The 24,852-nt window shown below is 42.3% G+C and overlaps 1 protein-coding gene across 1 annotated transcript in view; it reads left to right on the top strand.

The window, feature by feature from the left end:
• Positions 1–3,696: 3,696 nt before the first annotated feature.
• ST6GAL2 (ST6 beta-galactoside alpha-2,6-sialyltransferase 2) overlaps positions 3,697–24,852 on the top strand; it is a 66,073-nt gene continuing 44,917 nt past the window's right edge. The window contains exons 1-3 of the mRNA XM_004617928.2: positions 3,697–3,765; positions 5,720–5,951; positions 16,434–17,399. Of these exons, the coding sequence (XP_004617985.2) occupies positions 16,490–17,399 (910 nt within the window). The 5' untranslated portion in view covers positions 3,697–3,765; positions 5,720–5,951; positions 16,434–16,489. The remainder of the gene's footprint in view (positions 3,766–5,719; positions 5,952–16,433; positions 17,400–24,852) is intronic.

The following is a 24,852-nucleotide window of genomic DNA, read 5'->3' as shown; positions in this document are numbered from 1 at the left end:
ACCACACTTGATATGTGACAATTTTCACTAAAAGTTTTATGCTACAGGTGCTACTGATGTGGCCCCTAGTCTCATGCTGTGACCCCACTCTCCCCACTTATAAGTTTGCCTGTGATTTTCTTGGAATGTCTTGGGAGTCCAGCAGGGATATAGAGACCTGCTGAGAAGTGCTGTTCTAGATGGTTCTTAGAAACCATCTTACCTGAAGTGCCAGGGTTCAAAACTGGGCCTGACACCACAAGGTGTGAGGTAGAGTTGGGAGTGGTTGATGGCCTTCTTTGAAGTTCCTTTCCTGGCCTTTTGTTCCTGCTGCAACTTCCATTTGGTCTTCTAGGTATGGGATGCAAATGCCAGCCAGGGTCCTTGTATGTCTCTTCTAGCATTGAGCAGGTAGGAAAAATTGTTTTTATTAATTAAAAATATGGGATTCATAAAGATTTTTAATCTTTTTGAAATGAATCAGTCTCTGGACAGATGAAATATAATGCCTTAAGGCCTGTTAAGAGCAAAGTAGTTTTATAAAAATGTTAGACATCTTTTTCCCCGCAGGTAACTTTATTCCTTCTCTGTATTTGTTTCCTCATGTGTCAGGTGAGTTGTCAGATGCCTGGTTATGGCCAGTTATGGCATGATGGTTTACAACTTGAACGGGCCTAAAAATGAGGGTGTATTAATGAGTGTAGTAAGAACAGGAGTGAGAGACTACTGCACTGCATCTGCAGCCTTGTGGAACATCTGCACATGTGCTTTCTGCCTTTTAAAGCACTCTGCATGAATAAAGCCCTTTAGGTGGTCTGAAATTCATGGGAATACCCTTCTATGGTCCTGTTTTCCTGGTGGTGTGGGATATAAGATGTGCTGATTCTAGCTTTTAAAATTTTAGAAGGCTTGTGAACCAATCATTAACACATTAAAAACAAAGGTGGTGTAAACTCCAATGCCTTAATTTCCTAATCATTGTATTATATGTTAATATCATTTACCTCTTGGGATTGTGTTTACCTGTCCTATCTATGCTATTCTGTGAGCTTCTGCACATCTCTTCTCAGCATTGTGTTCACCAATGGCACAGGGGTAGTTTGAAGATGGCCACGTCTAATAGAAGTATTTATACCACAGAAATGGCCAGATGCTAAAAATCAGGTCTCTGCCCCAAACCTTCTTCCCAAGAACCAATAGAAAGCATTGAAACAGGGCCTTACTATGCAGGAATGAAATTAGTGTAAAAGTTCCTTTCAGGACACTTGTGACAAACTGTAGTTCTTCTAGACTGTTATAGAACCCAGTAGGGGAATGTGAGAAAAGAAAAAAGAAAAATTAAGTGAACATACTTTCAGCATCTGTGCCTGGCAATACATTAAATGCCTTTCATATGGAGGTCACTTGAGATCCTCTTAAGTACTTGCTAGTCTGTGTGATGTTACTTCAGTCTTGCAGATGAAGAAACTGACCTTGAGTCAATAACTTTTCAGTCAGTACAGGTAAGATGTGATGTTGAAAAATATTTGAATGTAGGTTTTTGTGAGTCAATGCTGTTGTTTTCTCTGTAGAACATAAATGTGAATAGATTTTGCAAAGGAAATCATTTTCAATTCTAATATCAGATTTTTTCCCAAGTTTTTATACCATGTTTTTCCTTTATTTATTTGTACATCAAGCATCTAAAGTCAAATCTGCCCATTTTAAGGTTTTGCTTGAGAAAGAAATAGGTATGTTGAAAGTGTTGTGGAGGCATGGGAAATGGTCAGGGAGTAGTGAGGGGGGAGGGGCAGGAAATTTATTCTTTATTCTGGGTTTTGAAAAGGGGCAGTTGTGCTTTTCATGTAACAAAACCAGTGCACGCACAGGTGGATGGGTGTGTGTCTGGGCATTACTTTCACTCTAGTATTAGAGGGAGGACAGTTTGGGGAGAAGTGGTAGGAAGGAGGTGATTAAGGCCAGATGGGCATCTGTGGGTAAAAGCTACTTCTAGAAATACACTGGGATGCATTTGCTCTTCTTACTAACCTTTATGCCACCATTTTAAGGGCTGCAGGGGAAGTTTCTATAAAGCAGCTCATAAATCCTTTTTCTTATATATTTGGTTCAGCAAGTCTAAACGTAAATTTTTTTTAATGCATACCTCTAGAGATTCTGAGGCTGCACTAGGCACCACATATTGAGAAATACTATTATTTTAGAGCTTTGTTAGTATTCACAAATCAGAAGAAAGACTGTGTACATCATCCTCTTCATCATCATTATCATCATCATTGCTCTTCCTAGTTTCACATTTCTTCATACTCAGTTTCATCTAGCCCCTCAATTACACTGAGAGATATTAAGATAAGTCATCACTCTTCTTTTACAACTGAGAGACTAACAGTAGAGCAGTTCACTAGATGGTACCAGATCTCACTGGTAGCACATGGCAGATCCAGAATTCTTTTATCCTTCTTTTCTTTCTTCTTTCTTTCTTTCTTTCTTTCTTTCTTTCTTTCTTTCTATCTATTCTTTCTTTCTTTCTTCTTTACTTTCTTTCTTTCTCTTCTTTCTTCCCTTTCTTTCTTTCTTTCTTTCTCCTTTCCTTTCTTTCTTTCTTTCTTCTTCCTTCTCTTCCTTCCTTCCTTCCTTCCTTCCTTCCTTCCTTCCTTCCTTCCTCCTTCTTTCTTTCTTTCTTCTTCTTTCTTTCTTTCTTACTTTCTTTCTTTCTTTCTTCTTTCTTTCTCTTTTCTTTCTTTCTTTCTTTCTCTTTCTTTCTTTCTTTCTTTCTTTCTTTCTTTCTTTCTTCTTTCTTTCTTTCTCTTCTCTTCCTTCCTTCCTTCCTTCCTCTCCTTCCTTCCTTCTTCCTTCCTTCCTTCCTTCCTTTCTTTCTTTCTTTCTTTCTTTCTTCTTTCTTTCTTTCTTTCTTTCTTTCTTCTTTCTTCTTTCTTTCTTCTCTTTCTTTCCTTTCTTTCTTTCTTTCTTCTTTCTTCTTTCTTTCTTTCTTTCTTTCTTTCTTTCTTTCTTTCTTTCTTTCTTTCTTTCTTTCTTCTTTCTTTCTTTCTTTCTTTCTTTCTTTCTTTCTTAAATTGGGCATACCCGGCAGTGTTTAGGACTTACTCCTGGCTCTGTACTCAGAGATCACTCCTGCTGGGCTCAGGGGACCATATAGGATGCTGGGAATTGAATCTGCCGTTGCTGCATGCAAGGCCCCTACCCCCTTGTACTATCACCTCAACAAACCCAGATCCATATTTCTTAGTCTTAACCAGCATATTTTCCTTGGGTAGCTGGTGCTTGAGGTAAGATTTGAGGTAGGGTGGTGCCCTTATTCCAGAATGCCACTTGATGTTGGTCTGCTCCAGGGACAACCAGAAACACTGTACCTTAAACAGGTTACCATGCACACTCCCTCACAATCTTTTGAACTCCATAGAATGATTAAGGTTTTGCATTCTCAATTTCTGCAGCATTTTGTCCAGTTGCAGAGCTTTCAGATATTCTAGAAATCAAATCCATGATCCTATGGCCATTATATCATTAGATGACAAAGAAGCACATTGTTAGCAGGACAGAGTTATGTAGGTTTTTGGGATTTTAGTCTATTTCCATCATTTAATAACAGATAATGAAAGGTAGAGAGAGAGAGAGGGAGGAAAGGGAGAGGGAGGAAGAAGGAGGGAGAGATTTTGAACTAGAAAACCTGTATTTTCATTTCAGTATACCTTCAACTGACTTTGTCACTTGTTTCATTTATTCAGACCATGGACTCTAGTAGCAAAAAATAAATAGAAGAAGAAAAAGGTAAGTTGAAGTTTATATAAGATCTATAAGCACATTTTATAATGTACTTTTCTTCAGAGTTCCTTTGTCTCCAGGATGAACAAAATTTCACCAGTGATTTTTCCATGTTCTTTGGCTTTTCTGCACCAGACAGTACATTTATATTGTGACCAGAGACCTCATGATTCTATTATTGTGTCCATTTATTTGGGGACTGAGAAATACAGAAGCATTTTATTCTCCAAACTAATTAGATTAAAGTAGTTCAACTATTTCTTTTCTCTAATGTTGAGTCACTTTTCTTGACTGCTCTGCCATGTCTCCATTAGTTTTCTTAAGTGACCTGCCTTTCTTTGATGTCCAGGTCGTAATGTAAGGAAGAATAAAATTATACTTATTCTTTCCACGGTTCCACTTCTAATATCTTACTGCATTGTGGAGTTGCAACTAAAATTTCTATGAAGAAGTCAACCAGGTCAGAAATGCTTTTTTAAGCACATACCGAATGTGACCCATAGTCACCATATATGACTGAGCTGGAACTATGCATTCTGAGAACCAGAACATATTTTAGGGTATATTATTGTCTTTTGAATTTGGAATGACAATGCTACACTGTTTAGAAGTGAGTTCCAGATACAGATTTTTTTTTATCAGACTCGTCTGACATCTTAAATGAATTTTAGACCAATGAATTCACTGTTTCTGTGATAGAGATCATAAACATTTTCCTTTTTCAAAAAGCCATCTGGGAGTGTATATTTGTACTGTAGTTAATGCTGTGTTAAGTCAGTGTAATATAGCTGCTGCAAACATTTGTAGAGCACAGGAGGAGGAAAAAGCCTTTCTTTAAATCTTGTCAAGAGCAGAAATAAAATGAGCAAATGCACACTGGAATAAGATGCATCATAAAGAGTGGCACTGTTTTATGACTGTGGTGCAGCGGCTTTAACATCTCATTTAAGCTGTGTGTAAAGTATAGCATGATTGCCAATAATTTCATGCCTGAATGTGTGCCTTACAAGAGATGTTTGTTGAGTGAATAAATGTTGGATCAGTCACTTATTTTTGTCTATTACAGAACTTTCATTTATTTTCATGAAAATTAGATCAGACACCCTAATTGTAAAGCTATATGCATGCTTACTTAAGAGCAATAAATTAGAATCAATAACCCTCTGTTTCATTCAGTATTTGAACATTGCAGGTTTTTCTCCTTCTTGAGAAGCCTGTTTCTCTCTTGAACATGTTTTTCTCCTTCACATCTCTCTCACTAAATTTCTCTCAATAAAATCCACTTTGCTTTGCCAAATAAATAAAACATTTTAGACTGACAGTGATACCATGAAGGCAGTTTGAATAGTTATTTCTAATAAATTATATATTAATGAAGATAAGACATCTATATATTCCTGGCATTAATCCCATCATCAATGACAGTGCCAGGACATATGGTAAAAATATATATTTTGTGCTCGTATGTAATGTTTGTGCTTATGTGTGTATTTCCCTCAAGTAAGGAAAAGTGGTGTTCTTCTTTACATCCCTAATTCATAGTCCCTCATTCATCTGAATGATGACTATAAATCATCATCAGGGACTGTAAATCAAGGATGTAAGGAAGAAAGTGATGCTTAAAAGAAAACTGTCAAGTATATACTCATAGATTCAATATTTAGACAGAATAGTTAAGTATACATGTTCTGTCACTTTCTTTTACTTTTATTGAATGTCAAAACTCAGAGTGAAAAATAATTCTCCCTGAAGCCTTGGTTTGGGCTAGATCCTGGACACAGCATGCACATTCATAACTTATCCATGGACCAGTGAAGATGTAGGCAGTATTATGAGTCACATTGGAAGAAGAAACTGAGACTCAAAGGACTGATCCAAAATTATACCATCAGCAAGGATCTGTAAGACTGACCACAGGGCTTTCCTCTTAACCATACATCACTTTAATTCTTTCTGACAGGTAGAGTTGTCTGACTCATGCCACAGGACCCGGTTGGTGGCCCTCATCTGCCACTTGAGTGGATTCAGCACTCCCATGCCAGCCTGTGATGTCTTGGACTGCTTTGGGGCTAGAATGGAAGCATGCTCTTCCCTGAAAAGGTGACTTCTGCTGGTACTAAGGCCTCCTTGAAAGATCCATCCAGCTCTACTTTACAGTTCAGAAATTCATAAAATTCGAATATCAGTGGCAGGTATGCATTCTTCTATCTTCCTAATGATTAGACTTCAGAGCTGAAGCTAGATTATAGGTTGAGTCATGAGACCTGGCACATTATTGGTATAAAGTGTAAATATTTGAGCACTCATTGTCATAAAACAAGCAGGCCACAAACATCGTTGGAAAAGTCCAAATGCTGTTTCATGAAGCCAGAATATCTAGCTGGTAGACAGCTTGTGTTGTCTCTGCACAATCATTAATAGATGTTTGGAATCATTTACACCTTCCCCTACCCCAACTGCTCCTGCCACATCATTGTACAAAGATTTGAAAGCCAAAAGCTGTCCAGGGTGGCTCATACATGGGAGAATCTATCTTTGAAACTCTCTCATCTACCATGTCACTCAAGGGAAAAAATCATACTGTTGAAATTGATTGCCCAGAAAGATAATATTATCCTTTTCATAAGAGTTGTCCACCATTGTCTAGCTGGAAGCCATCATTTTTTATTACCATCTTATGATCCATGTATCCTTTTTATACTCATCACAGGGACACTTGGTTTTGTGTCCTACTGGCTTAAATAACTTACTTTCTCCCCTGCCTATGTGTCCTTCAATGTCCAACCTTACTTTGCTCTTCTCTGGGCCTCTCCTGCATTAATTTCAACTTCTGTACGTTCACCCTCCCAGGGAGAGAGTAACAAGCTGTCAGAATTATTCTGTCTTTGCACCTAGACAAAAAACCGTTTGAAGGTCACAGACTCTTACATCCATAGCATCTCTGAAAATGTTGGTGAGTTCACCACCGATTCACTGGGCACTTTCCTGAATTGGCAAAACCCACTTGATTTGTGAACTGTGGCTGAGTTCTCTTTGGCGATAGACCAAACGTGGAAGAGGTTCAAATTCTGGAGATTATTGGGAAGATTGGGAAAATCATTTTCTCTAGCAAAGATAGGCAGGGGTCACTTGGTCCTGTGAACTTAGGCACCAAACTCATAAGTTTGGCATAGTACTTAGAAACATAAAGGGCGAAAGATAACCAATTTAAGTATGATCTAACATCTTGCTTCATAGCAAAATGTAAAAAAAAAAAAGTTCTGTGATTAGTACACCAGGAAGGGACTACTTTGAGCTTTAGTCTATAAGTCAACTAAAAATAATGTCCAGTAAATAGTTGAAAAGTTTCAACAGAGAATGAAGATAAAAATGTGACATGATGTGTGCAGTGCTCAGTACAGAGTCAGGCATGCATTCGGGGAATGGCAGCATCTGATCACTGTCGCCGTCAGTCTTCCCCAGTGACCTGACAGCCAACACTGCTTTGCACTGTCTTGATACATAAAGTTCAGAGGTACTCAGACTCCTTCAAGCCTGGGAAGGGTCAGTTAGCAGTGTATCCTCGCTCCCTCCTGCACAGTCAGGAACCCATGCCAGGAGAATCACACTTCATTTTACTCATCCAAGTTATTTATTCTAAAATAAATGATAAAGTTGGCTTCCATGGAATAGACTACTTTATCATTTATTTTAGAAATAATAATTGGAACCTTCCATGGAATAGCCTACTTTGTCACAGATGCAGGATTTATTCAGATGTGGTTCTGCCTATAAGGAGCATATATATTTCCCCCTAAGATTGTCCAAGCACCCGTGTTTAAATTAGATAGGAGCACTGGCTCTAGTATTTTCCTTGTACGCCTTTTCTAAGTCAGGAAATTTGCTCCTGCTAGCTCTAGGGCTGTCCCTCTTCACACATGGGTTTGCTGCATCCCTTCTAGAGTCTCGCAGCTCTTGGTCCAAGTGTCCTGCACCTGGAAACCCTGCCTTGCTCTGCTTAAACCACTCACACTAGCAGGCTGGATGGAGGTTTGCCCATTTCTTATAGAGATGGGAGTTGACATTTCTGTATGGACACAGTAAAGGAGACTGTGTCTCTTATCGCTCTTACCACAAAGGTCTTCTCAACCTGACTGGTTTTTTTCTTTCTTTATTTGCTTATTTTACTTTCTGTCTGTATATTAGATTACAAATTAATGAATTCAGAACTAAAACTTTATTTATCCAATTAGTGATCTCAGCCTTCCTCCTCCTCCTTCTCCTCCTCCTCATCTTCTTCCTCTTCCTCTTCCTCTCCTCCACCACCACCTCCTCCTCCTCCTCCTCCTCCTCCTCCTCCTCCTCCTCTTCTTCTTCTTCTTCTTCTTCTTCTTCTTCTTCTTCTTCTTCTTCTTCTTCTTCTTCTTCTGCTTCTTATGCTTCTTCTTCTCCTTCTCCTTCTCCTTCTCCTTCTCCTTCTTCTCCTCCTCCTCCTCCTCCTCCTCCTCTTCCTCCTCCTCCTCCTGCTCCTCCTCCTCCTCCTCCTCCTCCTCCTTCTTCTTCTCTTCTTTTCTTTCTTGTTTATTTTCAGGGCACACCCAGCAGTGCTCAGGGTTTACTCCTGCCTCTGTACTCAGAGATCACTCTGGGGATCTCAAGGACCATTATGGATTGCGTTGATCAGGGTCAACTGGATGTGTAATGCAAGCAAGTGCTCTACCCTGCTGCACTATCGCACTCCTATCCTCAAAGGATTACAATGTTTTTTTCTTTCTATTTTTTTAAACATTGTATTTTGGGACTAGAGTGACAGTACAGTGGGTAGAGTGCTTGCCCTACACACAGTTGACCCGAATTCAATCGCCAACATCCTACATGGTCCTCTGAGCACCACCAGGAGTGATCCCTGAGCACAGAACCAGGAGTAAACCCTGAGCACTGCTGAGTGCTGTCCTAAACACAAACAAACAAAAAACAATTTGTATTCGAGGCCAGAACAGCACTCTAATAGGTAAGGCACTTGCCTGGCACGCTGCCACCCAAGTTCTGTCCCAGTACCGCATATGGTCCCTGAGCTCTGCCAGGAATGATTCCTGAGCACAGTGTCAGGAGTAAGCCCTGAGTACAGCTGAACATTGCTCCCACCCTAACTCCCAAAATTTGTATTCATCATGATTTATAAGTGTCAGTATCATTTTAGCAGCACACTGTTGCTCCACTACACTCAACCCCAGACTATCAGCATCTCTCTGCTATTGTCTCTAGGTCCCAATTTATCCCCCTCCACCCCCTCTGCTTCTCCCTGGGGATCTTCTTATATTTATAAAAAGAAAAGAAAGAAAAAGGAGCTGATGAGGATGTGCAGATACAGAATTCCATCTGGGGTGGTGCTGTCTTTCTTTTCTGCAGATTTAAGTGTTTTCTTGAATATGTAGCAAGAGCTAATCTTAGAAAAATTCCTCTTGAAAAAGAATCTGACTCCCAAAAGTGATTAAGATACACAAGTGTCTCACTATTGCTCCTGCACTACATCCCTTTTTATGATTTTGATGTTAAAGTAAATACTAAGATTTAAGATCAGTTCAGATAATACACCAGCAGGAAACCTGGCCAGATGGCATTTGTGAATGTCACATCAATCAATGTGTGTTAGAAATACTCTCCATTCAAAAAAACTGGTGATCCATCTCAGGTGGCTAAGAGGTCATCATTAAAGTGGCAAAGCTCAGAATTAACTTCTTTTTACCCTTGAACAAAATAAGCAGGTAGCTATGTAACATTAAGTTGCACTGCAGTGTTCACCCATGGCACGCTTTTATTTCTATTTTCATCTGATAACTAGTTATGAATTATAGTTTGGAAATTCTGGTTTCTTTATAAATGTTTAGGAGGAGAATTTGTATGTTCTCTTGTGCTGTTTGAATATCCATGCAGAAATATGACTAATTTCTTGGAGAATTAGAATCTAAGATATGGGCTCTGACATTCCTGAGCAAGTGGAACAATTAAAATAATTTCTGGCAACAGAACATTTAAAAAATTTCCCATAGTCATTGTCTTTTCTTGGGGAACTTACTAGAAAAGCACCAGGAAGTAGACGTAAGGTGAAAATAGATAATAGCAGTTCAGATAATCCGGGAACATCTACTTGAAATTTAAACCTTTAGACAGCCAGGTAATTTATGTCAGAAGTGCTATGAAATGAACCATACTGAACAAACTTTGCTTATAATCTTACTGGCTCTCTTCCCCGGGAAGCATCAGCAAGAACTGAACAACCTGTCACTTAACCCATCCTAACAAAGTACATGTGAAATATGATTAGGGAGCACTTTATCAGTGGTGCCTGGGGACAGATGATTTGCCTAATGGGCTTCTTTTATCTCCCTGATGGTAATTTATATCACATCAGCTAATGATGGGATAAAGCAGTGAGTCTTACAGACATGAATTTGTTTAAGCTATATCATTATAGCATTTCAGATGTACTGTAATTGGCAGCGGGGGGATGAGGTGTGATTTTATATTGCTTAGCCAAATGTTTCCTCCTCTTGGTCTGTGGGATCATTTTGCTCTACCAAGTGATGATGCCCTCCTTACTCTGCAGTCAGAATTTGTATAAATATGCTGACAACTGGGACTGATACTAGATAAACCGGTTCCTGTAGGATTTTGCTAATAGCAGATTTGACATTACCTCGAAATTGAATTATTTTGGAGACTGTTACCTTAATTAGTCTGCTGTGACAGAGGTTGCAGTGAAGACTTCTTGGATTATTAGAAATTGGACCTCATCATGACTGTGGCAGGATCCTACTCCTTTCCATTATTACTGTACATTCAGCGCCACATAAGGTTTATCTAATGAAAGCCATCCTGCTTTGCTTTGTGATAGGTATAGGTTTTCTTTTCATGGCCCTTTGCAAATTGCTCAAATCCCCCACCCCTTTCCGACTTCCCAGAATAGAGAAAGAGACACAGAGGGGAGTGTGTGTGGGGGGGGGAGGGAATGGAAAGAGAGAGGTTGGGAAGGATGGAGAGAGGAGAGAGAGGAAGATTGAGTGGAAGAGAGAAGGATGAGAGAGAGAGGGAGGGAGAGACTGAGATGAAAGTGGGGGGGAAGTAAGGCGAGAAAGAGAAGAGGAGTGAGGGGAATGGAAAAAGAGAAAGAAAAAAATGTTCCAAGTCCCTGTCCTAACAGCAGTCCCTTCTATTCTGATAAGCCTTTTCTCACCATTATTTGGTGCCCCCAAGTTTCCTCTCATTTTCCTCCTGTCTGTCATATTCTTTGTCATGGTGAAAAATGAAAAGATCCATATGTCTTCAATTGGAGCTAGGCATTTCCACATAACAGACTCTGAGACCGAACCTGTTGCAGAATTCAACAGCTCCACTTTCTTCAACTTCCTGCCCCTACTGAATCGAGGCTGCTTGTCTAATCTGAATGGAGGAGCAAAGGGTCCTGACTTCAGGTGTCAGCCACTAGACCAGAGGGCTCCTGTTCTCCCCCAACATGTTATGGTCATTTTTCTCATTGTGTCACCTGTCACACTCTATGCATGCATACATAGAGCCTGAAGCAATAATGCCAATGGTGGAGCACTTGCTTTGCATATGGCACACCTGGGTTCAATCCCTGGCACCCCACATGGTCCCCCAAACCCTGCCAGGAGAGATCCCTGAGTGCAGAGCCAGAAGTAACCGCTGAGCACTGGCCAGCTGTGCCCTCACCAAAAAACAAAAGAAAAGAAAAGAAAAAGATTCTCAGGCAAATGATTAAATAAGAAATCTGTTTCTCATTCCTTAGTAATCCACCAGACAAACCCCCAGAGCTGTTGCTCCAGGAAGGGGAAACCAAGTCATAAGGATTTCCAGACAGGTCAAAAAGCAGTCTTAAAAGTTAGCTGCTGTGGCCTTGTGGGCGTGTCTGTGTCTGGTCTTTGTCCTAGATTTTTGGCAAGGAGCTTCTAAACATCTTAGAATTTTCTAAGTTGACATAATGTCTTTGTCTTGTCAATGAGGGAATGTTTGGTGAGTCTCTGAATGACTTCAAGGATGGGGCCTGTTGTCTTAACCATGAAGGGGAATAGAGGGAGGCTTTGAGCCAATCAGACCTCCAGGGAATAGGCGAGGACTAGAGATCCATCAGTCACATGGATCATAGGAAATTCTTCAGGGAAAAAAACATGGAATCTCTGTTTGAGACCCCCCACATGTACATGCAGGATACACATGTTTTTTAGTGAAATAACTGTATTAATTAACATAGTGCTTTCCTAGCAGATTCACGAACCCAAGTGATATCATGAGAGACCCTCAGATTGGCAACCAAACAGTAGTATTGCTGGCCTGGAGCCTCATTTATTTATTTATTTATTTATTTATTTATTTATTTATTTATTTATTTATTTATTTATTTATTTTTGCTTTTGGGGTCACACCTGGCAATGCACAGGGGTTACTCCTGGCTCTGCACTCAGAAATCACCCCTGGCGGTGCTCAGGGGACCATATGGGATGCTGGGAATTGAACCCGGGTTGGCCGCATGCAAGGCAAACGCCCTACCCGCTGTGCTATTGCTCCAGCCCCTGGAGCCTCATTTATGATTAGTGTCTGGGGCTTAAGTTGTGTGGGCTGTACTAATTGCGGTGGTTAGTGTTGAAATAATATCTCAGTCATTATGAACAATAATGACTCTCATTCATTTTCTGATTTCTAATAGAATGTTGAACGACTGCAAACAGCTTCTTGATCTTCAGGATGAGCATGACCCTTTGAAGTACTCTTTTCCTGGTTTAGAAGGGTCATTTCATAAATCCTGCAGAAAGTGTGGCCCCAGACTATAACCCTTTGCAAACTAATCATTGCCATTTCTTAATGAGATATACATAGAATTATTAAATAAGCATTTGAGGGCCAAAGGAGGGTCTATGCCTTGCATGCAGTAGACCTATGTTCAAACCCCGGCACCACACTCAGCTCTGTAAGGAGTGATCCCAGAACACAGAGCCAGAAGTAGGCCCTGAGAACTGTTGGTTGCTCCCTTATACACCCAATCATAGCGCTGTAGCACTGTCGTCCCATTATGCATTGATTTGCTTGAGGGGGCACCAGTAACATCTCCAATGTGAGACTTGTTGTTACTGTTTTGGGCATATCGAATACGCCACGGGTAGCTTGCCAGGCTCTGCCGTACAGGCAGGATACTCTCGGTAGCTTGCTGGGCTCCCAAGAGGGGCGGAGGAGTCGAACCTGGGTTGGCCACATTCGAGGCAAACCTACCCGCTGTGTTATCACTCCAGTCCAAAATAAACATTTGAAAACTTTTGACAGTAAATGAACATTGCTAGAACATTCAGGAATGAAAATATAAAATTATCAGACTGTGCCAGTGGAGGTTGGGGATGGAAGATAATTCTGCACCATGCATAGTTTAAGGCTTATTGTTTTTGAAAGATTGTCTTGTTGTATAGGGTCAGATAAAATCACTACTGCAAGTTTAAGTGTGAGTGCTAGAGTTAAGCAGATGAGTTTGTATTGTCCAGTATCTGCTGCTTGCAGATTATTTTCAAATACAAATTAGATTGCAGCAAATTATTTTCAGATGTTTTAAAAATATCTGAACTTCAGTATTGTCATCAATACAATGAAAATAGCATTATCTCTTACCTCATTAGGGGTGGAGAAGACCAAATGAAATGGTCAAGGAAAATACTAAGCACACATCCTGTGATACAGTAGATTTAATGCCAATATTATTTAAGTTCAGTTCTTGGCATTGGTATTTCTGCCGTGGTGAAAGTATGCTTTGTACAAGTGTGTTTGATTTAGGGCTATATATCCTAAAATCCTAAATCCTTCCTTTCATAAATGAACATTTTTACATTTTTAAAAAAATCTACAACAAACACATTTCAAGGAATACTGCTTTTTAAAAAAATTTTAATGAATCACTGTGAGACATAGGACATAGTTACAGATTTAGAAATTTTTCTGATTATGTTTCACTCATTGTTTCAGTCATACAATGATCAAGTACCCATCCCTCTACTAATAACTAATGCCCATTCTCTACCATCAATGTTCCCAGTATCCCTTCCACCACCCCATCCCATACCAACAACCCCCCCCCCCGCTGCCGCCTCTGTGGTAGGCACATTCCTTTACTCTCTCTGTCCTTTTGGATGTTATGGTTTGCAATACAGGTAGTAAGTGGCCATCATGTTTGACTCATAGTCTACTTTCAGCACGTATCTCCTAAAGAAACTTTGGTACATATATACAATGGAATACTATGCAGCTGTTAGAAAAGATGAAATCATGAAATTTGCGTATAAGTGGATCAACATGGAGAGTATCATGCTAAGTGAAATGAATCACAGAGAGAGGGGACAGACATAAAATGACTGCACTCATTTGTGGAGTACTGCTTTTTGTTATTTTGTGTTCCCCCATTTTTGTTGCAGTAACATGATTTACAATACTGCAATGATAGTTTCATACATATATTGGAATGTTGTTTTTCATAAAATTCCTCTGGGAGGCCTGATCCTCATCTCAAGTTGTGGCAACTGTTTGAAACACTTGGAGACTGTTATTTGGCATTTGTATTAGAGTGCATTTCAGTCATCTATTCAGAAACAAATCATCTCAAAATGTAGTGGTTTATCACCTGGAATATATCTCAATGGTAATGTGATAGGGTAAGATCCTGGGCTTGATTTCTGACAAGATCTAACAAAAAATTTAAATTCTGGGTTTGAACCAACAATTCATCTTTGTCACTCATGATTTTGTAGATAGACTACGTTTGAATGGATTCTCAGTTGCACTTCAGTCAGAGGTTTACTGAGACAGTGGCCATCTGAAAACCACAGTAGGTTGGACATGCAAGATGGAGTCTTCATATGCCTTGATGCCAAGTCTGGAGCAGCTGGAACTGCCTAGATCTGCTGGGCATCTCTCCATTTCTGCAGGCTTTCCACATGGCTAGCTTGGGTTTCCTCACTACATACTGAATCTGGTCGGAGAGTGTTGTTGGCAGCCAGCTTTCCCTGGGGTGGGTGTTTTCAAAGGCAGGAAGTTGAGGTTGCTGCTCCTGGTCCACTGAATCCTCCCTTTACTCAAGGAAAAGAGGTAGATCCCATTTTCCCTGGGAAGAGAGTCAAAGAATTTGTGCTGTTTTTAGCAGAACACAAAAGTGGTCTGCTTATGGGTAATATGATTCCTCCACTTCACATCAGTCAGTGTACCTTCCTAAGGTAGCGGTATTTTCATTTCCATTCTAAGTTAATATAAAAATGGCTGCATTGTGGGTTTAGTCATAAGCCACTGTGTTCTAGTGGTTAGCTTCAGCCAGAGGACTAGGTGAGCCACAGAATTCCTGGTGAGCTCCATCCAAGAGGTAATTTCCCATGAGGTCCTCCTCTCAGGCTCCAAATGCCTGTTTCTACTAGGGCCTTCATCTTTTCCCAGAACTGCACTGCTGCACACCCCTCCCATTTCTAGACTTACAGCCTCCAAACCACCCTCCCCATTTTTTATAGAGCACATGGATCCGATATCCCAAAAGACTTCAACAGGTTTCCTATTGTTGGGAAGTCATAGCTTTCCAATGAAGTTCCCCCTCCCCCCATGCACGGTTTCCCTGCTTTTTCTAACACCATCATTCAAACTCACAGGAATCAAGATGTAGACATTGATTCTCCTACACACACACACACACACACACACACACAAACACATACACACAAGATCCTGTCATTCATTCAACCAGTATTTATTCATGTGTCTCTGCTGGGCTCTGTGCTTAACTTCAAGTGCGAACAAGCTCGATTGCCATTCCACAAGCATGCCTACGTTTTCTCTTTTCTGGGACTCTGCTTTATGGTCTTGAAGCTTAGGTACGTTTCTTATGAATAAATTTTGTTGTTTCCCATAACTGAGCCCAGTGCTCTTGCTAGTGGTGTGTAGCAATGCACCTGGAGGAGCATTTTCTTCTCTTTGTCTTTCACCTTTCATTTCTGCCTCCTCTGGCATCCTTTCCCTCCTGGAAGCTCATCTGAGGATGAGCTCGCCCCTCATCCTCATGCTTGAAACTGCAACATCCTTCATCCCCCATTCCATCAGAGACTCATGGTGAGGTTGGAGTGAGGGAGCATTTTGGTGGGCGTTGTTAAAATGCACAGCATCCCTCTCAAGCCAGTTCATAGCCAGTCACTGAAACTGTACCTTGGAGCATATTCTAGGCAGCCCCCAGGCAGGTTGGGGAGATAGTGATTGAAGAAGAATCTTTTATTCGTCACCCTTTGGAAGGGCACAGTTGTGTGGCCATGAAGTGCCTGAACTGTGGACATTTGGTGGTCCCTGCTTTGCTTTCACAGATTGTAATTCTGTAAATCTACTTGCAAGGAGAGGCTATGGCAGTGGCGCCAAATAAGCACTGTCGGGATGAGGAAGAAACCTGTGGCTGCATTAGCTAAAGTTTTTCTAATATACAGAATTACACTCCATGTCCTCCCCGGAAATCCTCAGCTGCTGCCCTACACAAGCCGGGCTGCAGGGAGATCTGACAAGTGAATTTAGTCCAACTTCTGATTTCACTGAATCCACGTTTCTGATGCCCCCGTCCCGCTCCCTACCGCCCCGAGCTGGCGTCCAGCAAGGCCTAACTGTGGCACCTGGTTGTCTTTCAGATTCTATCGACCTCCCACCGCTCTCGGGCACAAGGTGCTGATCCCAGACACCTGCCATGAAACCGCACCTGAAGCAGTGGCGACAAGGGATGCTTTGCGGAATATTTGCGTGGGGGCTCTTCTTCGTGGCGCTATTCCTCTACTTCACCGACAGCAACCCTGCGGCCCCGGTGCCCAGCTCCTGCTCACTCCTGGACACCAGACGGCTCCTGCCCGCGCAGGGCAAGCGCAGGGCCATCATGGGTGCCCTGCAGGAGCCCGCGGGGACCGAGAGCCTGGACTCGACCCGAGGGCTTCTCGCCGGACCCGCTTCTGAGCCCTTCTACCCCGGGCGGGAGGAGCTGCAGAAATGGGAACAGGAACCGGCTGGGCATAAGGAGGCGGAGTTTTTATCGTCTCAGCTGGGGAGAAAATCCCAGAGCACTTTCTACACAGACGCCGACGACTTTTTTGCAGCAGCTCAGCCGGGGCCGCGCCGCCAGCCGCAGGCCACGTGGGGGTCCTTGTTCCCCCGGGATCCGGGCCAGCGCCCGGGGCTGTGGCCGCGCGGGCGCTGGAAGAAGCAGCCCTGGGGGCTGGAAGAGGGCGACGGCGACGGCGAGCGGCTGTCCTCCTCCATGTCCAGGGCCTTCCTGCGGCGCCTCTGGAAGGGGAACGTGTCGTCCAAGATGCTGGCCCCGCGCCTGCAGCAGGCCATGAGGGACTACGTGAGCGCCAACAAGCACGGAGTGCGCTTCCGAGGGCGCCGGGCCGGGGCGCGGAGCCGCGCGCAGCTGCTGTGCCAGCTGCGGGGCCGCGTGCGCGTGCGCACGCTCGACGGCACCGAGGCGCCCTTCGCCGAGCTGGGCTGGCGCCGCCTGGTGCCCGCCGTGCCGCTCAGCCGGCTGCACCCGCACGGCCTGCGCAGCTGCGCCGTGGTCATGTCGGCCGGCGCCATCCTCAACTCCTCCCTGGGCCCCGAGATCGGTGGGTGTCGGTCGGGCCCTCGGGCGCGCGGTTCCTCCCGCGGGACTCCCCGCTCAGAGCCCACCCCACCCCGGGGGAGGGGGCGTGGGCGCTGCTGAGTCTCGCTGGGGCTGGACTCCGCACACACATGCACGCAACCCTTGTACTTGGGCCCCTCCCCGTGGTGCCAGGATCTGGCAAGGGTCCTGCTTGGGTGGACCCTTGGGACGTGCTTGGGTGGGTGGGTGGGTGGGTGGAGCATTGAAGAGCAGGGATGTGTGTGCCCAAGGCGGGGTTGTCAGCGGGCACGTGCTTCCTCCCTCGCCTCCGTGGTTTCAAGGTTCCATCTCCGGGGGATACTACAGGCGTCCAGCTTCTCCTCCAGAATCCCATTGGGCCCCCGCTATGTGGTAGAAATTTGGGAGAGGCACCAGAGAACAAAAGTAAACAGGAGATTCTCGTGGGACAGTGACAGGGTGTCACCTCCAAAGATGAGAATACAGGATCATTTCGTTCTTGCAGAGACCCGTTGTGCACAGGTACCCACTGCTCTTTGAAGACAGCATTTCTGTTACATGATTTCAGTCAGAACCAGCAAGTGTTATGATTTCCCACCCCGGGCCCAACGCCTACCGTGAGGTTGTGGCCAGTGTATCTTAGCAGCAAGTCCACCTTCTCCGTCCTCCCAAACCATGGGACGACAGCCTGCTGCCCAGCTCCACTTCTGAGCAAGCGCTTTTCATCCTTTAAGAACCCTTTAAACAGTCCCATGGGTGTAGAAGCAGGGATTTCTTTGACAGACCTGCTTGGCCATAGGGGGAATGTGTAGGTCTGACATTGGAAGGCAAAATTTAAGAGTGACTTCTGTAGGTGAGTTCTGAATCTGCAGGATCAGATAGACCCCTGGATGCGCAACCAAGGTTCTTCCTTCAGTCTATTTTTATTCGGGACAGGAAGGGGGGCAAGAAGGGGGATGGTGGTGAATTAGGGTTGTAAGTGTAAATTCCTTCTCTCTGAAGCACTCTAGTCTTTGCCTTAAGACCTCAGACTCCATCTATGCCCAGGGAACTCAGATCTTTACACCCCTTCCTTCAGCCAGCAAACCTCTTTGATCACTGTTACCTGCCAGCTTTTATACTAGGTACAAAGAAAACACGCCTGAACTAGACATAGCCTTGTCTACCTTGTCTAACAATGCAGGGAGACATTGGTTTCTAATACCATCTCAGAGTAGATGGTTTGTTACTAACCTAGAAGTGACATATGGGGGCATTGCCCAGTTGTTAGATAGAAATAGCCTCTGCTTTTGGTTTTATTTGCTTTTTTTTTCTTCCTTTGAGAGTAACTAATACTGCAGAACCATTGGAAATAGGGGCATGTCAGGCTCCACAATCTGGATCTCATCTCAGAGGTGCTTAGGAATGAGGCTGTGTAAAATTTGTAATTTTTTCCTTTTTTTAAAGTAAAGACAAGACACAAATCTGGGCTTTAGGTCTGGGGTTACTGTGTCCCCCTGCTGACTTTACAGCAGGAACAATATAACACTGTCCAAGTGTCATATAAGCTTATAGCAGAAGGCACTGTATGACAGGCTTCAAATTATTAGTAGGAAAGAGAGTGTTTTAGAGGTCCCTGGGGTGAAGTAACCACGGTTCTTTCTTGTTTCTAGGACTGTTATTAATAATGTACGATGGAATTTTAAGCATTATGCTTTAAAGTCTACAGTAGCTTGCTTCTAACTTTGTGTTGCTTTGTTTTAAACACCTCAGCCTTGTGCTTGCATATTTGAATTGCTTTTGTGTGTCAGGAAATTTCCTCTGCTCTTTATTGTGGCATCACTAGCTCTGACCAGAGTCTTGTTCAGTTGACTGTGTAGGATTTGAAGACAATGTGAAAGACATGGGAATTCTGTATTTCCTGGGGAACATGAAATGTCAGTGACAGCTTTGTTATTTATAGTATCCAAATTTAATCTCTATTTGTACCTATACATACAGTTTCACAATTAGAATCACCTAATTATACGTAAAAATATGTTCAAAAATTTAAAGTAGAACTCTCTTTTTTGGAATTGAGGTTATAGTAGCAGAGCACATTCTATTCCGTTTGAGTCCCTGAATTATTTTTTGTTTGGGCCACATGCAGCAATGCTCAGGGGTCCTGGCTCTGTACTCAGAAATTACTTCTAGCGGTGTTCAGGGAAACCATATGGAATGCCAGAATTTGAACTCAGGTGAACTGCACATAAGGCAAGCATCCTCTACCCACTGTACTATTTCTCCAGCCTCGTGAGTAGGCTTTAAAATTCAGTTTTGTATCTACCATTTTAAGAATATGTAACTGTAACATGATTCAATTTGTAAAATCAGAGTCTCTGGGTTTTTTATATGCAGGTAGTTAGCAGTTTTGTCTACCAAGTGCTTTCTACCCAGTCTACCCCTGTTCCATTTTGGGGCTATATCTGATTGTGGTCAGACTTCACTCCTGGCTCTGCACTCAGAGACCACTTCTGGAGGGCTTGGAGAACCATATGGAGTGAAAGGAATTGAACGCAAATCAGCTGCATGCATAGTAAGCACCTTACCTGCTGTATTATCTCACCTACCTCATTTTACTCATATTATCATAGGCATGCTTACTGGCACCTAGTTAATGAATCTCTCAAAACAAATTGCACTATCGGGGAAGGCTAAACTGTTTAGCTAAATGTATCTTGGCCCCTGACAAGAGTGATTGTACATAAGGTAGGGCGCTGTCATCTGGGTTTGATCCCCAGCACCCCCCATGGTCCCGTTGAGCCTTGCAAGGAGTGACCCCTATGAGTAGAACCAGGAATCAACAATGAGCATCTCTGGATGTGGGCCCAAAATGAAACAAAATTTGTCTTGATTCCTAAATATACACCTGTGAGTTGGCTAAATGAAAATTGAAGAAAAAAAACTTTAAAAAATGAGCACGATCCCTGAGTGTGGGCAGAGCTAGAAAAATACCTGAATTTAGCTCTCTGTCAGTCCTGATAGATGCGACCTCCAGACTGAATGCTTTTCCCCTTGGGAACTGAGCCTTCGTGGCTCAGGTTTGCTTGTGACTATCCTTTAGCTCCTCCTCCATTGGCTTTGCAGTGCTCCCCCATGTTATTAGCAGTGAGTTGTGTGTAATTGCTTTTTAGATAAGTAGCCCTTGTAAACACCTCCCCTTTGAACAGGTTATTGAAGAGCAAGCTTAACTATGTCAGGCACACTTCTTTCCTAGAGTCATAAGATGACTTTTTTCACCCTTCCATGTAAACAGTAAGTTTACATGGTAGTCAGATCTAGTGATAGGTCTGTGGAATAGAGGAAATTGGAGCAGTCCTATGGAGGAGAAACAGCTTTGCTGAACTAACAACAGGGAATAGAGGACATTCAAGTACATTCAATAGTGCACTTGAAACATATTCTAGGGAGTATGGGGGACAATAAAGAGTGAGGGAGTGAGTATGTAGGGCCTTTTATGACTTGCTTGTGAAAGGTCAATATTGGACATATCCTGTGGCCCTTAAGGAAAAAAATTCAGAAAGCAAATAGTAGTCTTCAATGAGAGTTAATTACTAATCTTTAACTCTTCACCATACGTGGTATTAACCACTAGGGATATAAAAATGAATAAGGCAGAAATTACATCTCAAGTTTCTTTAGAGAATAGGATGAAGACTGACAATCCCAGTATTATGTTCAGGAGAGGGACAAAAAGATAGATAGATGGCTGAGAAGAAATGGCAAAAGAATCCTAGAATCCATTGTGGGGGCTGAGAGCTGGGAAGAAGGGTTGGTTAGCAAGAACTGCTGAGAAGAGAAACATCTGGGCCAAAGGTCAGCACAGCAGGCAAGTGAGGAGGCCAGAGGAATAACACAGTGGGTAGGTGCTTGCCTTGCACACGACTGACCTGGATTTGATCCCCAGCATCTTATATGGTTCTTTGAGCCCACCAGGAGTGATCCCTGATTGCAGAGCCAGGCGTGAGCTCTGAACACCAAGTGTGGCAAACAGACACACACACAGACACACACAGACAAACACACACACAAACACAAACAAATGAACAAAAAATAAACCCAGGCAACTTAAAAACAGATATGCCATGTGATGAGAACCGTAGGAAGCACTGGGGAGATGGAGAGGCAAGAGGTAGCCGCCTGTGTGTCACTCAGAGATATTCTTGTGTGTTATTTAAAAGAGTTAAACCTCATTTCATAATTTTAGAAATGCATAACACATGTTTATTGCAGATTGGTCCTCTACTTCATACACTCAAATTTTAGCTGTGGCTTATAATCATAAATTACAGATAGCATTATTCCAGTTTTAGAGATAAGAAATGAAGGCTTGGCAGATGCAGTAGTGAGAGCCTTAATTTAAACCCTGGTGGGGGTGTCCAGAAATTCTACCTCTGACCCATGGCCCTTGAGATTTCTAAGGCAAAGAAGTGTAGGGTCAGATGGCCATTAATTTGAAGGACTGGAGAAATGAGAGGGAGGAAGCAATGCCAGAGCTATGGCTTAGCACATTCTTCCTGGAGAGCAGTTTCAAGAAGAGTTTTCATCTTCCTTCAGTGATTATATTTATCCTGGCTCTGTTCTCAAGTTCAGTGTGAAATGAGTCCAACCTGGAACTGCCTTTTTCAGAAATGAGGCTTTACTTTATCCCCTTGTACTGCCTGTCAAATGTATGCCTTCTTTTCTAAATATGAATGGACACCTTGTTTTTTCAGGTGTGTTATCAAGGAGATACACAGGCAGGCATCCATTTAAAAACGTGCCTGAGTGGCAGATATTCTAGCTCGTCCGCCCCGCAGCCTCCACCCTCCGCTGGGATTCCTTTCTTCATGCTATATGCTGACAGCTTTCAGCGGTCTGACAATTGGAGGGTTTAGATTCACACCACTTCCAAAGATGCCAGTTTATATTGCTCTGCCCTCTGGCTTGTAAAGTTGTTTGAAGGTTTTAAACACACTTCAGTATTGGACACTGGCCTTCATCCCTGCCCCATTTTTACTGTCAGGAGTGATTAGTAAATTGGAAATTATTACTTTTCCAGGGTTCATTAGATGAACCCTCACAGTATCATTTTTAGTTTCACAATAATACTGAAAGGGCTGGAGAAATAAAAGTTAAGGTTCCAGATGCAGCCAAGGCACTGGCGCTGCATGATCACTGGCATTGTATATGGTCCCCTGAGCCCCACCAGCAGTGGACCCTGAGCATAGTGCTAGGAGTTATCCCTAAACACAGCCATGTGTGGCCCCAGACCAAATAAGAAACAAACATAAGCCAAAAACCCAAAGACTGTAGTACTGAGATCTTTATGTATTTGTTGCCTATGAGTTTTGTTCCTATATTTTCCTTGATGACTTTTGCCCAAAACACTGTTGAATAAACTGATTCTTGCACAAGTCAAGATAGTTGGGCACAGAATTTTTCCTGATATAGATATTGGAAACTTGAGTCTGGTGCCTTAGACCACTCGGCCATCTGTTGGACATTCGCCTTTCACCCGGCCGACCCGTGTTCGATTCCTCCACCCCTCTCCGAGAGCCCGGCAAGCTACCGAGAGTATGGAGCCCGCACGGCAGAGCCTGGCAAGCTACCCGTGCGTATTGGATATGCCAAAAACAATAACAATAAGTCTCTCAATGAGAGACGTTACTGGTGCCTGCTCGAACAAATCGATGAGCAACGGGGTGACAGTGACAGTGACAGTGATAGATATAGGAAAAGAAAAGAGCCAATTTCACTCAGGTATTCTTGAAAAAGTAGTAAAAAGTATTGGCTTTATTAAATCTCAGCTTTTGAGTACACTTTTTTGTTGTTTTTTATTATTATATTTTAGGTTGTTATAATAGTGTTTAATTTTATGGTATTGATGTATAAAATTACTGTGCATACCACAAATGTGTTAATAACCCTCTCTATCCTGGAAGACAATATGTATTATTGGATCTTCTCTCATTTTCCCCATCTCCCCACTGTTTTTAATAAATTTTGTAATCCAAGTCCAAGGGTTTGTCATTGTTCAGTACTGTTTATATTCTCTTATTTTGTCTCTGTCTTCCACAGACTAGTGAGGTAATCTGGCATTTGTTGTTCTTCCTTTGACTTATTTTGCTTAACATTGATAACTTATTTTGCTTAACATTGCCAAAAATTGCATGATTTTATCATTTCTTATAGCTGTATAGTATTCCATTGTGTGTGTCACTTTTTAAAAAAATTACCTTTCTCGTTTCAGGGTCATCATTATTCCCCCTCCCCTTTTTTTATTGAATCACCGTGAGATACAGTTACAAAGTATTCATAGTTGAGTTTCAGTCATAAGAAGTCAAACACCCATCCCTCCACCAGTGTAAATTTTCCACCACTAATGTCCCCAGTATTCCTCCCACCATGCCTACCCGAAACTACCTCTTGCCTCTGTAACAGTTTCCTTCTTACTCTCTCTATCTACCTTGGGGCATCATAGTTTGCGATACAGACACTCAGAGGCCACCATATTTTGTCCTTTATCTACTTTCAGCACACATATCCCATCCCAAATGATCCCTCCAACCATCATTGCCTTAGTGATCCTTCTCTATCCCAGCTGACTTTTTCCCCAGCTCATGAGGCAGGCTTCCAGCCATCGAGAAATTTTCCTGGTCCTTGTCTTTACTGTCCTTGGATGTTAGTTTCCTGTTATGTTATTTTATATTCCACAAATGAATGCAGTCCTTCTATGTCTGTCCCTCTCTTTCTAACTCATTTCACTTAGCATGATACTCTTCATATCCATCCACTTAAAAGCAAATTTCATGACTTCATCTTTCCTAACAGCTGCAAAGTCCTCCATTGGGTAGATATACCAAAGTTTTTTTAACCAGTCATCTGTTCTTGGGCATTCTGGTTGTTTCCAGGTTTTAACTATTGTGAACAGTGCTACAATGAACATATGGTGAAGATGTCATTTCTACTGTGCTTTTTTACACCCTCAGGATATAGTCCCAGAAGTAGTATTACTGGGTCATATGGAAGCTCAATTTCTAATTTTTAAAGGAATGCCTGTATTATTTTCCAGAAAGACGGAACCAGTTGGCATTCCCACCAACAATGAAATAGAGTCCCTTTCTCCTCACATCCATGCCAGCAATGGTAGTTCTTGTTCTTTTTGATGTGTGCCAGTCTCTGTGGTGTGAGATGATATCTTATTGTTGTTTTGATTTGCATCTCCCTGATGATTAGCAATGTAGAGCAATTTTTCATGTGCCTTTTGGCCATTTGTAATTATTTTTTTGTAGAAGTTTCCATTCATTTCTTCTACCCATTTTTTGATGGGGTTGGAGGTTTTTTTCTTGTACAGTTCTACTAAGTCTTATATATCCTGGATATTAACTCCTTATCAAATGGGTATTGCATAAATAATTTTTCCTATTCTGAGGGTTCTTTCTGTATTTTGGTCATTG

This window comes from Sorex araneus, chromosome X (assembly GCF_027595985.1).
Source record: "Sorex araneus isolate mSorAra2 chromosome X, mSorAra2.pri, whole genome shotgun sequence".
In the NCBI taxonomy this organism is placed as follows: Eukaryota; Metazoa; Chordata; class Mammalia; order Eulipotyphla; family Soricidae; genus Sorex; species Sorex araneus.
Note: the sequence above shows the minus strand (reverse complement) of the source record. Positions and strands in the feature narration are given on the sequence as shown.